Source organism: Panthera uncia, assembly GCF_023721935.1.
Source record: "Panthera uncia isolate 11264 chromosome A1 unlocalized genomic scaffold, Puncia_PCG_1.0 HiC_scaffold_17, whole genome shotgun sequence".
Classification (NCBI taxonomy): domain Eukaryota; kingdom Metazoa; phylum Chordata; class Mammalia; order Carnivora; family Felidae; genus Panthera; species Panthera uncia.
Genome location: NW_026057577.1, coordinates 39,544,928 through 39,561,326, shown reverse-complemented (window position 1 = coordinate 39,561,326; position 16,399 = coordinate 39,544,928). Strand labels below are relative to the sequence as shown.

At 37.6% G+C, this 16,399-nt stretch overlaps 1 protein-coding gene across 1 annotated transcript in view; it reads right to left on the bottom strand.

Annotated features, from left to right (window-relative positions):
* Positions 1-265: 265 nt before the first annotated feature.
* SPINK5 (serine peptidase inhibitor Kazal type 5) overlaps positions 266-16,399 on the bottom strand; it is a 74,566-nt gene continuing 58,432 nt past the window's right edge. The window contains exons 26-33 of the mRNA XM_049648878.1: positions 15,945-16,023; positions 12,932-13,059; positions 11,837-11,909; positions 10,624-10,751; positions 9,631-9,730; positions 5,862-5,992; positions 3,522-3,612; positions 266-558 (exon numbers count right to left, since the gene is read on the bottom strand). Of these exons, the coding sequence (XP_049504835.1) occupies positions 550-558; positions 3,522-3,612; positions 5,862-5,992; positions 9,631-9,730; positions 10,624-10,751; positions 11,837-11,909; positions 12,932-13,059; positions 15,945-16,023 (739 nt within the window). The 3' untranslated portion in view covers positions 266-549. The remainder of the gene's footprint in view (positions 559-3,521; positions 3,613-5,861; positions 5,993-9,630; positions 9,731-10,623; positions 10,752-11,836; positions 11,910-12,931; positions 13,060-15,944; positions 16,024-16,399) is intronic.

The following is a 16,399-nucleotide window of genomic DNA, read 5'->3' as shown; positions in this document are numbered from 1 at the left end:
AGTTACATAGGAGAGCTGGTAAAGTGACAGATATGGAAGGTGATTCATAGCTGGTTTGGCTTTATACAGCTCTTGAATGCCTGGAGCCCATACCTCCCTACCTCTCTTCTAGACAGTTCTTCCTAACTAGGACAGCAACTTGAAACTGAAAAAAAAGTGAGCATTTTGTGTCCACCAATAGCTTAGCAAGACAAAAGGGTAGTTTTCAGCTTCTGTAAAGCCTGTAAATCCAGGCAGTGATGAAGAAATCCCAGAAATGGTGTTCTGCTGGGTTTACTTTTATTGAACAAGTAGTTGAACAGACAGCATTGTGATCAGGAGATTTTCAAGCACAGATAGATGGAGATATCTCTGTGCCCTTGGATCACAGATTCTAGGAGGAAAGAGATGGGAAAGACTGAAACTCAGTGAGTCCATTCCCCCAACAGCACTGTATCATTTTCTATAGTAAATAATAAGCTCTGAAGAATTCTTTGTATATACAGATGGTGAGAGGCAATTCAGAATTAGGGCATATATTTTCCCTCATGGCTTTCTCCAATTCTTCCATCATTTGTCCTGGAAGAGAAGATGGATAGTTTAGGTGCTAGAAACTCAGAGATATAATAGAGATGTGGGCTATACATTTATAGTTATGTTGTAGTCAGAGAAATCCACAGATCCCTGCATTCTGCCAAGAACTCACCATTTAAAATCACTTCCACATTTATTCAGTTGATTCAATGAGTACTGAACACCTAGTACATACTACCTGTTGAGACAGATACAAATACGAACTCTGGGCTTGATTACATGTGGTCCTCATGGTAATGAAAAGAGGTAGGTGTCATTAACATCGTGTCACAGAGCAGGGAACCGAGCTCCAGAGAAGGCTAGTGACTTGCCAAGGCCTTACATTTGGTCAGAACTTAAATCCAATTCCTCCAACACTAATGCTTTACTATTACAGCTTCTTTGGGTTGTAAGAATTTAATCATCTCTCTGATTTTTAGAAGAAGGCAAGGGCCTCAGGAAGTTTTCTTCCATATTACTGTGCGTTATCAGCTAGTACCACCTGGAGCAGCAGCAGCACTGTTGTTCCAAACCTAAACCTCCAGTTTAGTCCTCACATCCACCCCAGGAGATTTACTTTGGTTTGAAAGTGGAAATCTATGGTCTTGTTACATCTTTGAAAATCTTTGTCAGGAAATTTCCTTTCAAGGTAGCTAATTTTTATTTAATTGAGATATGTAATCCCTTTTCTAGAGCTCCTGGTTTTCAGAATCTCCTGATAACCAAGGGATAGTAGCAGAGCATAAGCTCTGAAGTCAGAAGACCTACACCAGACCCAAAATGTAATATTGAATAATTCTGATAATTGCAGGATCTTCCCCGGGCTGATTTTCTATAAAATGGGAAAGATAATAATCCCTGTCCTAATCACAGGCCTACTGTGAAGATGCGCACAAGGAAAGAGCACATAAAATTCCGAGTTACATAAATCATAGTAGTTATCGTACAATAGAAAATACTTCTTAGATATTAAGTGTAAGTATGTGTTCTAGGATCCTCGGTCTGTTATTCCAGGAAAGTTGTGATCTGGCATTTAATTCATTCTTCAGACTCCAGACTGTCTTATAGAATCTTTCTATACAGGAACAAAGTTCAGGCAATAGGTTTCGACCTCCAGGACACACATCATCATAGTCATCAGAGCAATGCTGGGCCATCACCCACCTGTACCCACCTTGGTGTATCCAAGATCACACCACGAATCCTACAGAGGGAACTGAACCCATGTTCTGGACATCTTTTGTTCTAATGATTTATTCCATCATCTAATACCATAAATAAGTCCTGTTGTTAATAATGTCTGTTACATAATTCTAGTGGAAAGAACACACCCAAAAATGAAAGGAAGGCACTCTCTTACAAAACCTTTTAAAATGCTTAGCCCTGGCAACTTCCTTATTTGAATAAATACATCTTATCAGTATTTCCTATGGCAAATTCCTCATAAAGTACTTTTTGTCAAGTTGTCTACATGAGATAACAGCATGATATGGTCTGAGGTGTGGTCTTTAGGATTCACATAAAGAGTATTTTTACATCCCTGCCCTGAGTTATATGTAACAGGGTATGTTTGTGAGATGGGAGGGATAATATATTCTGTCAATAAGGAACAAACCACTAAGAATTTAAATGTAATAGTTAAAAAAGAATTTATATTTAATAAGACAGCAAACACAATAATAGGAGTAGAGCAAAAGTTTATACCTTTTCTTTATGGATGTGTAGAATCCAGAGAAAAGAGATGACTGTCAAGCACACACGAGAAAAAGGAAGGTCTCCTGATTTCACCCCTATACTCTGCCTACTCTACCTGGCCTTCTAGCCGCTAACGTAAAACCCAAAACACCTAGCTTACGTCTCTTATTTTTCCAGTTTGCCATGTCAAGTCTCACTGAGTAGTTCTTTTGAACATGGTCTCATCTAGTGTTGCTTCGGAGCCCCAAATCTGGCAGAGAGGTTTCCAATTCCATTATTGCCAAAGCTTTTTATGGCAGTGGAGTGGCATGAAACCAGTTGTGAATAATAAGAAATATTTTTTTAGTAAATGTAATTGATTAAAATATTTTGTTTTATTGAATACAAATATATATTTTAACATCAAATGTAAATTTATTAAGCTATAATTTGTTAATATTATTAAAAATACATAAGCACTCTACCAGGGTCTGTTACTCTAAGTTTATACTATGGACTCTTTGTCTAACTTCATACTTTGGTCTCTTCAACATAATAATAATAAATGCCATTAGTTTGTAGACACTGTGCCAAATACTTAAAAGTCAGTATTTATTGAATATTTTCAATAACTTGGTGAGATCTTTGGTTTAGATCTTTGATTTGCCAAAGGTCTCATATATGAGGAATATAAAAAACTGAAATTTAAACCCCTAGTTACCTGAATAGTTTCTCTTATTTGAAAATTCCTACATTTTCCCCCAAGTTACATATCATCTTGCCTGAGGAAGAGCATCCTCAACTGCAATCATCAGGGAGAATGGCAAACCCAATAATGTGTGTCAAAACGTCTTTGCAGGGATTTAAGAAAGACCAGCTATTCATGCCTGGAAACAGCTTAATGCACTATGAAGTGCAAGAACATGTGGCTTACACAGAAATGGTTGAAATTTGGTTCTGTCACTGTGTGACCACTCTCAATCTTTGTCCTGTCTTTTTATGGTAGATCACAGAAAATAAAACCTACTTTGCAAAAGTCGTATGTCAGGGACATTGCTTATAAACAATCTATTAATGATCCCAGTAAACAGTAAATATTTTAAAATATTAACTATTATATTATTATCCCTGCATATTTCAGTAATTAATTATCTTCCCAAGGAAGACGTGACCAGTTCTGGGGTCACGTGACCCAGTATCACTTCCCTAGCCGAGAAACGTCCATCAGCCAGTGGAAGACACAGAAGCGGAACCAATTGGCTCTGACACTGTAATCACGAATGTGGTGTACTTACAGATGCTGGCACATCGAGAGGTGTTGTTCCTGGGGTGCTGTTCTCTTCACACCTCCCTTCACTGCGTATGTGTGTGCTAGTCTGGCGTATTCTAAAACAGAACAGAGGAAATTTAAAGGCTGGAAAAACTCACAGTTATAATGAGAAAACAACAACAAGGATCAATGTGGGTGACATCTGGGCATCACACCAGAACTGAAATTAAAGGTAGGACCTGGGATCTGAATTCAACTATTTTCCAGTAGGGATCACCCAGGTTCAGTCCTCTCTTCAGATTCAGCTCCAAATTCATTCCCCAGTCCTAGATCCATTACATAGCATTTCAATCCACCTATCTACTTATGAAATTGTTCAACATTGGAAATAAACCTGGAAACTATCTAGTCCAAAGCCATTATTTTACAGATGGGAAAACTAGATAATGTGGGATTACAAAATATAATACATATACATAATAAAATACGTAAAATATACTAAATATAGAATATAGATTTTATAAAATATAACAATACATAATCAGTTTGAATTTTATTGCTGGAAAAATCTTAAAAGGTATGAAATTTTAATGCCTCTCTTAAGAAATATCATATATTAAACATCTACTTGTTTGCCTCTGTGATGAGAAACTCACTATCTATCAAGATAGTTTGCCTTGTCTTTGGACATTGCTCAAGTCAAAATGGCTTCCCTCTAACTTCCTCTGAAAACACAGAAACCAGTACTATTCTCTCTTGCTTGGATAGCCTGGATCTTCTCTCCGTAATATATATTCCCAGTTCCTTTAGGTAAAAAATCCATCCTAAGGCATGCTTTATTAATATTTTTACCATTGAAGTGTGTGACTCAATGTTCCCTTGACTAGAGTATCACTTGTTATGGGTTTATACAGTTAATGGAATGACTAAAGAACACTGGGTGGATAATTTAGGCTCTGACCTTTACAGTAATGGGAAGTTGAAAATTTTCTGGGCTGAAGAGAAGGCATATATAAAACAAATTCCTGAATGGTTGCATTAATTTCTTGAATGGAGATTTCTTAATTCTTAAAACTCTGTAAGATCCATGGATGGATTTCAAGAGATTTATGAGCCCATAGATAATAAACATACAAATTATTAATGTTGCTTCATTTTTTTTCTTTTCTGGAAAGAGGTAACTTTCTCCATATCGACAAAGAAATTTTTGATCCCCAAATGTTTAAAGAACTACCACCTTGGATATAACAGTAGTGTAGTGGAGAGAAAAGAAAACTGTATTTAGATCTAAACCAACAAGGTTAAAATCCTGTCTGATCTACTTCTTAGCTTTGCGACTTTAAACAAATTACCTAGACTCTCTGAGCCTCAGATTCATCCTCTGTACAATATAGTGAGGATTCAGTGAGAGGATTAAAGTGCAAGTGCTTTACCTACAGACGTGAGAACACATAAAACTCTCTTCAGATGTTATTCTAAGTATATGAACTGCAGAGGGTACCATCCTCACATTCTGACCTTTGCTTATAGTGTCCTCAGAAGACTAGAACACACATGGACTATAGTGTAAATCTAGGTGGGGTGAGGCAGGATGGAAAAGTCAAGATTTGTCACCATGCTTTCACTCCGAGCTGGTCCAATGGAGGCTGGGAATGGAGGGGAGGGTAAGACAGTATTTGAGCAGAAAAGCAACAGAGCTAAAACCAATGATGACAGTATTAAAACAAATCCCTTATATTTAATTTCAAATAAAAATGGCAATTCTTAACAACCTAGTGAAGTCAGCTGGCTCAGAGGACAGTGTGCATTTCTCCAGTGGAAAAACTGAATCTCCGAATGATAATATGCCCAAGATGCACAAATCTGAGAGCCCACAGCAAGTCTGCCATTTGTTCCCAGTTGCTTTCTCTTGCATGACACCACTTCTTCACCAAGAAGACTTGGAGAGGATCTGAAATACCTGGCTATCAGGTAGTCAATAGGCCCAGTAGAGGTTATAGGCTGGGCTGACTCAGCATAGCAATAATTCTCAACTTTTTCCTTTTTATATAGTGGGTGGACGATGTTCACATTCTCCTGAGTACACAGGGGCTAATAGAAACTTTCTCTAATTGTTATAACCCCACCACTTTTCCTTTTTCTTCTACTCAGTAAAGTATATAAGCAATTTAGCCAAAAGGATAATCTTCAATGTTCTCTATTTTATATATGAATAAGATCATCCACAAATTTTGAATTTTTAACTGCTATGGTTAGTAAATTGGTACAACACACCTCAAATTGCTATCAGTGCAGTACTGTGGGTCAACACCACAGTCAAGAACCTCTACCCTTGAAGATATAATAGTGCAACTTGTAGACTTACAGGTTTTCATGACAGAGCATGCAGGGATTGTTGTATGTCTGGCCATCATCACCACAGACAGGATGTAAATTCTTCGGGCAAAGGTAACCCATCTTGGGTAATACTCGGTAGTGTTTGCACATCTCAGAATCCTAAGCAAGCAAAACATAAATCAGATTTTGTCAATGGCACTCAAGAGGGATGGGCTTGGAAAAACCTTTTGATTTCCTCAGTCACATCTGAATAAAAGATTAGTAAAGGAACTGTAACATAGGTCATAGGCACTCACTATTTAAAAATCAACCAACCCACTTCTAAATAACTCATGATTCAAAGTAATCATAATGGAATGTAGAAGTGTTTTGAACTGAATGATGACAAAACTACCAGATGTCAAATCACAGCAGCTAAAGCAGTGATATGGGGACAGTTGTAACAATTTTATAATTGGCAAAGAAGAAAGTTTTAAGATCAGTGACCCAAACTTTCATGTCGAGAAGCTAGCAAATAATAAACAAACTAAATTCAAAGAAAATAGAAGAAAACAATAATACAGAAGAGAAATTAATGAAATAGAAAACAGAACAAAGCCAACCACTAGTTGTTTAAAAAGATTAATAAATTGATAAACCATTTGCAAAACTGATAAAAAGTCAAGAAATATACATTACTAATATTAAAAATAAAAAGGGGTTTCACTAGATATAGATATTAAAGGATGATGTGGATATGTCATAGCTATATGCCAATAAACATGACAACTTAGATGAAATTAATAAATTCCTTGAAAACCACTCTTTGAAATAGACTGAAAAGATAGAAAATTTAATAGTATCATATCTGTAGCCATTCATACAGAAATACTTGTTTGCTAGTGTAGTTGTTTAGATAAATAATTAAAACATCCAAATGGACTGCTTTAGATTATGGTGAGTTCCATATTAATAGATAATCAGGGAGAATTTAGACAAGCACTGTCTATGAATCACTGACAAAGGTAGGACTGAACCACATATATCCTTAGTATTTTTTCATGTATCTGCTGCTACAAGGTTCAAAACTACTAGGATAAAGCATTATACAGAAGCAACAAAGACAGGCTGCTTTTCTTTTTTTTATATATTAAAAAAAAATTTTAATGTTGATTTATTTTTGAGAGAGAGAGACAGAATGCGAGCGGGCGAGGGGCAGAGAGAGAGGGAGACACAGAATCTGAAGGAGGCTCCAAGCTCTGAGCTGTCAGCACAGAGCCGGATATGGGGCTTGAACTCACAAACCGCGAGATCGTGACCTGAGCCAAAGTCGGATGCTTAACTGACTGAGCAACCCAGGCATCCCTGCTTCTCTTTTTTCTTATGTAGTACAACAACTCTGAACCAAGTATGGTTGATTCTACCTTCAGAGCAGACCCAGGATCCAACCACCTCTCATGACTTCTACCACCCCTGCTGTGGTATAAACTACCTCCATCTCTTCCATTGATGACTGCTATGACTAGCCAGCTGTCCAGATTTTGCTCTTGCCTCCCTGTAGTTTATTTTCAATATAGTATGCAAAGTTATTCTTTTAAAAAATAAATCAGATCACATCACTCCTCTTTATAAAACTTTGGTTCAGAATGATAGTCAGTGTCTTTATTTTTTTAATATTTTTTAATGTTTTATTTATTTTTGAGACACAGACACAGCATGAGTGGGAAGGGGCAGAGAGAGAGGGAGACACAGAATCTGAAGCAGGCTTTAGGCTCCAAGCTGTCAGCACAAAGCCCGACATGGGGCTTGAACTCATGGACCATGAGATCATGACCTGAGCCCAAGTCTGACGCCCAACCAACTGAGCCACCCAGGGGCCCCTCAGTATCTTTAGTCTGGTCTACAAAATCCTATATAATATGGCTTTCTGTTACTTTAATGACCTCCTCTTCTATGGCTCTCTTTGAGGTTACTCTATTTCAGCTACACTGGATTCTTTGCTGTCTTTAACCCCTTCCTTGGAGCTTTGCTATTCTTTTCTTGGAATGCTGTCTTCTCACTTACATGTATGGAATCAATCCCATTAGGCCTTGGTGTAAATGTACCTGTACAGGCTACTTAAAATTGTATCCCCCTCCTTACTCCGATCCCAGTACAATGTAGCAAACTACATCGTTATTTTATTTTATTATCCCCTTGGATTTACGCTTTATTCATTTATGTTATCGATTACCTATGTTCTTCAAATATAAACTCCATGAGTGTAGACAGTTTCGTCTGCTGTGTTTATGGCTATCATTCTCATACACATAAATAATGCTTGGAAAATGTGGGTGTTCAATAAACATTTGTCAAATGAATGGATGGATGATGAAATGAATAATGGATATGGTTCTCATCTCCAAGGAAAAGCTCAGCTCAAAATGAGATTGTACATTAGGAAGAACCTTGATGAGGCTTCTGGTCTGCTGGCAATACCTCATTTCTTGACTTAGGTGCTATTATCACAGGTGTGGTCCCTTTGTGATATTTCATGTAGCTGTACACTCATGAAAAGCATACTCCTTCTATATGACTATTATACTTCAGTAAAATGTTTAAAAAAAAAAGAACAGTGAATAAATCTTAAATGTTCTCAACACACACAAAAATGGTAATTATATGAGGTGATGGCAATGTTTGCTAACACTATGGTGGTATCATTTTGCAACAAAGAAGTGTACTAAATCCACACACTGTACATCTTAAATTCACACAATGTTATATGTCAATTATATCTCAATAAAGCTGGGGAAAAAAAGAACAGATTTGTGAATAGTTTATTTTCATGGTTATGGGATTCCTAGCGAAGTGTCTAATTTACTGGAAATATGTCATTACTATGTATTTCACTAGTGCAACTCATCTATTATCCTACTTAAATTGGGCAAATAATAAGATAAAATTCATGTTTGATACTTTTCTTTCTTTTTTTCTTGGTCATCGGACTAGGTGCTAAAGTCTTACTTTTCGGGGCCAATTTGATATTCTACTTCATGAGTATACTTCATGTTCTCTTACCCCCCTTTCCTCCTTTCTAGTCCCCACCTTGGCAAAGCTCTAAAAAAGCAAACAGTGGGGCGCTTGGTTGGCTCAGTTCATTAAGCGTCCAGCTTCGACTCAGGTCATGATCACACGGTTCATGAATTTGAGCCTGACATTGAGCTCTCTGCTGCCAGAGCAGAGCCCACTTCAGATCCTCTGTCTCCCTCTCTCTCAGCCCCTCTCCCACTTGTACTCTCTCTCTCAGGCTAATTTACACTAAGGTATACATTACTGATGGCCTTCAACTTGTATTGAAGTTGAATACAATACAACTTCAATGTTGCTTGAAGAAGCAAGTTTTAACCACTGTGAATTGCTGATCGGTGGAATTTCACAAGTTTGAACATGCTCAGCATACCCCTCTGGGCTATTGGGAGGAGGGCTGGTTTGGGGATGAGGAGCACAAGGAAGCTGGATGAGGAGTCTTTCTGGTCTGCTAAAATTATTTATTGGACCACATGAGCAATAAGTCACATTCATGTTTTAAAATGTTGAAAATGTACTAAATTGGCTTGGAGCAGGACTAATAATCTAAAAGAGCACAAAATAATATGCCCAGTCATCCCAGAACTCTCACTGAGCATGAACTACAGACAAAGGATTTGGAGTTACACTGGATTAGCCTTTCCAAGGCCTTTCCATAGAAATGAAGTTCATGGAGAGCGAGTGGCAACACGCCCCAAGCATAGGTGCTTTAAGTTAATGAGTAGCTTTTCTGAAGCAGCCATTCTTACCAGAGAAGAACTGGAGGAAGCTGGGCTGTTTTTCTCTGCAGAAGATCTAATGTGGGATGACTTTTCTCGAATTCTTGCCCTTTCCAAAGCTTCTTTTTGACTATAGAAGAAGACAGAAAGTAGTTTAAAGGTATAGCCACAAAGACTACCTCCTATAACTTCCAGGGGGATGTTAAGTAACCCTGAATAAAATGTGATATAGAACATTCAACCAGAGGATGATGTAAAGAAAGGTACACAAAGGCGAACTGGTTTAGAGTGCTCATCACTTAATCGACATATAACCTTGGACAAGTTGCTTCAATTCCTTGAGATTAGCTTTCCTAGAACATAAAAAGAGGGTAGTATTGATGATCCTTATCTCCAGGAACATACTACAAAGACCTAAAAAAAAAAAATACTGATTATTATTATCATGTTCACACAGTGTTTTTCATAGCCATGCTCATTAATCTCTACCATGTCCATTGTCCCCAAATATGGTTGTTTGTCAAAATAACCTAGAAACCCTTTCTAAAAAACAAGTTCCTTAGCTCTGAATTTTCTGACAATATATTTTGGGGTGTGTAAAAATCTATATTTCTTAAAAAGAGACTTCTCTGATGAGTCTGATCTAGTCACAGAACAAAGATTTGGAACAATTTCTTGTAGCTATGATCCTGAGAGTTGAAAAAAATTTTTCTTTTGAGTGACACAGTTAGTAAATATCATAGTTAGAATTTACACCTGGATTTCCTGTCTCCAAGTCCAAGTGTTCTTTCTCCTATACCAGGTGTTCTCAACTTTTAAGGGCCTTGAATCTAAAGACTTATTTTAAGGATTCCATTGATTTGTGTGCACACATTTATTTAACCAGCAGCTCCTAAAAATGCAATTTCCACATATCCTATCTCCATGCTTTAATAAAAACTCCTTTTTGCATTGAAAAATATAAAAATAAAAATAAAAATGCAATTGCCCCACTGAAGAGGGTAACAGGATCCTCTTACTCACATGATAGTTCTGCACATGTAGCACTTGTTTTTGTATAACTTTCCATCAGCACCTCGCACGGGGTCATTCTCTCGCGTGCACATGAGCTCATCATTCCTCACGTACTCCCGAAAGTTACTGCACTCATCCTAGAAAATGAGAAAGGGCAAGTGAACAGGATTTTCCCCCTTCTTGGCTTGGTGGCTTTCTCAAGCTTGATTTCAGAAAGTCTTTTCTTAGCTCTGAGTTCAGACTCAGTGCACTTCCCCTGGCAATTTAGGCCAAGGAGCACCCAGACTTTAAACTTTCCATCCCCCACTTCATTCTGAATCTCTCTGCACTGGTCCCAAAAATGCAGGGGGGTAACTCTTGACAGATCTCCTTGTCTCCCATACCCTTTCCTTCCTTGCTTCCTTTCTTCCTTTCTCTCATTTTCCACATGAGGTGTACTCTTGACCCAAGGACAATATCACAGGAATCTAATGCTACAAATGTGATTATTATTGCAAAGGACTGAACATGTCTTCTTTGCATTGAAAAGTAAATAGAAAAGGCAGCATCACACATACACACTATTGAGTCATTGATGCTCAGAAAGCCATCTGGAGGAAACAGAAAAAAGACATCAAGGAGAGAAGCTGAAGAGGAAGCTTTGAAATTAGTTTATATTACCTGAATTGTAAAAATCAATGTCAACAAACTACCTGAAACCTCATTTCACATTTAGTGTCAGAGATAAGCATGCAGTTGAGGTTGTAAAGATTTTTACACTCTATTTTTCAATCCCTATTTCTCCCAAAAAGGAGAGAATAAAGCAATAGTGGACACACACTGCAGGAGAATTCTCTACAAAATTGAGAAAAATGTTAAACCTTAAGGACAGAAAAAAATGTTGTTATAACCAAAATGCAAATATTAGCAGAGTCTCTTTTCTTTGAAGCAGAACATTAGCATTTTTATTATCCAAAAACTGGAGAATGTAAGATGCTGAGGATAAATGGCAAAATAGTCATCTTCATATCTTTTAAGAAATAATCTTTGTGGGGTGCCTACGTGGCTCCGTGGGTTGAGTGTCCAATGTGGGCTCACGGTTTGTGAGTTCCCAGCCCAGCATCGGGCTCTCTGTTGTCAGTGTGGAGCCTGCTTTGGATCCTCTGTCCTCCTCTCTCTGTTCTGTCCCTCCCCTGCTCGTGCTCTATCTTTCAGAAATAAATAAACATTAAGAAAAAATAACCTTTGCGTCATTTGAGGGCTTGGTGTTTGATTTTTCTTCATCGTTCTTTTTTCTTTCATTAGCTTCTCGCTCACTGCAGAATAAAAAAGGCTAGATCATTTTTTTTATAGGGTTATTAGTGAGTTTTTTAAACTAAGTATTTCTCTAATTCTAAACCTTAGCAAATCTAACACCATTTTCTTGTATCTAAAAAATATCTAATATCTATCTATATATATATTTACTAATGAGTCCTAATTGTTGGAATTGTCATAATTCATTTTTGGCAATGTTATCAACTTTCATAAATTCAGCTACTATGATGTCACCCGAATGATATATGCTCCTAGAAGGCCATTGCATGTTTTCCTTAGTAAAATATTTGTATGGCCCTCACGTGGTGTGATGTTTCATTTCTCTTTTTTCTTTTTCATATTAAATTAGAACTGAACTCTCCAATATTCATTTTCATTATATAGTTATATTGCTTTAAAGTTTATAAATGTTTAAAAAATATTATCTCCTTGAATCCCCACAGAAAGTCTATTTTGTAGTAATTTCTTCCTTTATATATAAGAGGAAGTGAAACACTGCAGAGTGAACTGGCGTGTCCCGTGTTCCTCAGCTCCTGAAAGTCCGTGATTTTGGCACACTTTACAACAGCTGTCTCCCTGTCCCAGATGCTCCAGGTACAATTATGCTTCTCATTATCAAAATGAAAATTTCTTATGAGAGTGTTCTAGAAGCTTACTGTCCTCTTCTAAAGTGAAGGTCTACTATATTTTTAATGTGTGATGCCCAGGGTCTTAACTTTTAAATTAAAAAGAATTATCTCTAGGGCACCTGGGTGGCTCAGTCACTGGTTGAGTGTCAGACTTAGGGTCAGGTCATGACCTCACGATTTGTGGGTTCGAGCCCCACATTGGGCTCTCCAGTGTCAGAGCAGAGCCCGCTTCAGATCTTCTGACCCCCTCTCTTTCTGCACTTCCCTGACTCACTCTCTCTCTCTCAAAAATAAATATTAAAAAAGAGACAAAAAAAACATTACAAAAAAATAACTATCTCCTCACAAATGAGCACAACGTGCCAAAGTGATTGATAAACCTCTTCACGTACAAGATGCTCTGACACATAGCACACTTGTTGACGTGCATCTTGCCATCGGGGCCTCGAACAGGGTTATTTTCTCTTGTGCAGATAAGCTTTCCCTCTCTCACCATGTTCCGGAATTCATGGCATCGATCCTGAGGAAAAAAGAGATGTTACCATGATAGTCTGATCTCTAAAACTTAAAAAAATTTTTTTCTAATGTTTATTCATTTTTGAGAGATGGAGAGAGACAGAGCACAATCAAGGTAGGGGCAGAGAGAGAGGGAGACACAGAATCCAAAGCAGGTTCCAGGCTCTGAGCTGTCAGCACAGAGCCAGATGCAGGGCTCGAACTCACAAACCGTGAAATCATGACCTGAGCCAAAGTCGAACGCTCAACCGACTAAGCCACCCAGGCGCCCCTGATCTCTAAAACTTTAAATGTAACTTGCGAGATATAAACTTATAATACTTAAGGGGGGAAATAAAAATCTAGAGAAAACAAAATGTTGGAGATGGAATGTGTTTCAAAGGAACTTTATTCAATATCTGCTTATGAAGTTAGAATCCTCTCCATAGCATCCCAGTGGAATTTTACTGTGTCAGGCAGCCTGTAGTGTGTTAACACAATTTTCAGCAGGCTGAGTGCTACACCTGTCTCCCTGCACCTCTACGTAATACTCCACACATACAAAAGCCCTGGAATGAACTGAAAGATGCTCTCTTGGCAAAAATCAAGTCTGTATTATCATATGCCAGGCATTTTGTTGTGTGCTCTAGTGGATTTCCTTGGGTTGTCATAAAAAAAACCTAGAAGATAAACATTCATTATCCTCATTTTACAGATGAGAAAATAAGGCTCAAAGTGATGAAGTAATTAAAGTCAACATTGGAATCGTGTTCAGAAATCTGTCAACAAGCTTTCCCGTCTTCTGGGCTTTCACCTGGCAGAGAATAAAACTCCTAAGCACTTGTAAGAAGGTAATGTGGCTTCGTACATTCATTGAAAAATAAGAACCTTAAAAAAAAAGGCAATGGAATGGAGTCCACAGGATCTGGAAATTTTTGGACATCTACAGAAATTTGTAAGTTCAAAGAGCCAAAGTAGAGATATGGGAAGATGCCCTTGAAAGACACCGCTAGTAACCTAGATGATAGTTAACCTTCTTTCTTTAAAGTGTGATACCCATGAACAACTCCAGAACTACTTTTAACTGCAGCAGTAAAAAAAGTCCTCTGGAATTGAATACTTGATCCAAATACTAAATATCTCACAGCCATCATTTTTGGGAGTTGCTGTATTTCCTTTTCCATACACTCTAAATGCCACACACTTATATGTTTATGATAGCACCATATTGCAATCTTTGCTTTATGGGTGCAATCTCCGGCTTTTCTATTTATTACCTCTGTGTAGTTAACTTCCCTTGAGTTTTTCTCAACTGAAAAATTGCAACAGTACCGCCTACTGCATTGATTTTGGGAAGGCCTGTTTATTAGTTTTTTTAAGGAGGTATAACTGACGTACAATATTATACTAGTTTCAGGTATACAACATAGTGATTTGGCACTTGCATACTTTGCGAAATGGTCATCACAATAAATCTAGTTACCATCTGTTACCATATAAAGTTAATACATTGTTACTGACTATACTCCCCATGTGTACTTTATATCCCCATGACATTTATTCTAGAACCAAAAGCTTCTACTGGGCTGGTTTATATGATGATGCATGTGTTCTGTGAAAAATTTTACTTTGCATTTGTAGGTAAGACCATAGTTCTCTTTTTGCCACAAAACACACACAGACAATGTCTGGATATTTTTCATATATGAATGTAGAGAGTATTTTTTGTTTGAAATTTCTAAAATAGATAATTAAAAAAAGAAAAACATTGACCAGGATTACAAATAGAATAGATGGCCCGAAGAGATCATTTAAAGTTGGATAACAAAATCTTTTCTCAAGCCCATTCATTTACCAAATGCATATGCCCAACATATTTTTAAAAAATGAAAATTACTATTCATGGTTCATTTTGTAAGTCAGTATAGACCTAATGAAAAGTTCCCTCATTAATGGGAAAACTTCCCTGGGGAAACTTCACAATTTCTCTTTTCTAATTGGAGTCCATAGATGGATTGGAGGAGATTGTGCTGTGTCACAGTCTATGTGTTAGTAATATAAAGCACTGAACATTGTTTTTTCTATTTTTTTTTAATGTTTATTTTTGAGAGAGAGAGACAGAGACAGAGACAGAGACAGAGACATGGGGCTCAAACTCACAAAACAGGAGATCATGACCTGAGTTGAAATAAAGAGTCTGATGCTTAAACGACTGAGACACCCCATTGTACCTTGAACATTATTTTTAAAGCCCAAATTGGGGGCACATGTGTGGCTCAGTTGGTTAAGGATCTGACTTTGGCTCAGGTCATGATCTCACGGTTTGTGGGTTTGAGCCCTGCAGTGGGCTCTGTGCTGACAGCTCAGAGCCTGGAGTCTGTTTCAGACTTCAGTGAGCCTGGGTCTCCCTCTTTCTTTGCCCCTCCCCCACTAGCACTCTGTCTCTCTCTCTCTCTCTCTCTCTTTCAAAAATGAGTAAACACTAAAAAAATTAAAAAAAAATGTAAAGCCCAAATTGAATACAAGATGACACTGGACCACCAAGTCAAGAACTTATCATCAGAGCTCCAAGTTTTTGATATTTGCTTTCTTGTTCGTAATTTTGGTGTCTGTTTGCTTAATTGTTTGTTTATTTGTTTGTTTTAAAACCTCAGAGAAGAAATCCCCTTGATAACAACCAAAACTTGACACTTGTCACTGGTCCTGCAAACAGGTGGTTAAGTGCATCAGAGTTGCTTTTAGGGCACTGGTTCACATGCTATTTCTTTGCCACATCTGGCCAGGGTTTCCTGTTTATCATTATGCCCACAATGAGTGGGTTCAGTTGGCATTCCATCAATATTTGTTGAAAGAATTAACCTTACAATCAAGCATCCAGCTTTAAGTGTTAGTATGTCTAACACGCACTACCTGGTTTTCATTGCTCTTTTCCCCTGCGTTTCTCATGTTGTCCTCCTCTTTCTTTTTTTTTTCAGCTGCTTCCCTTTCCCTTGAAGAAAAAAATGGGGGAAAAAAAAAACAAAAACATTTCAGCCAGAGTGAACAAACACCTCATTAATAATTAGATCTGTTTTATTTTTTCATTAAAAAACATTTTTTTAATGTTTATTTATTTTTGAGAGAGAGAGATAAACAGAGCATGAGTAGAGAAGGAGCAGAAAGAGAGACTCATGGAACCCGAAGCAAGCTTCAGGCCTTGAGCTGTTAGCACAGAGCCTGATGCAGGCCTCGAACTTACGAACCACAAAATCATTACCTGAGTCAAAGTCAGATGCTTAACTGACTAAGCCACCCAGGTGCCCTGATCTGTTTTAAAAAAAAAAGTCATTTTCTCAAACTGATGAGAAAGGAGAAACAGTTATTAT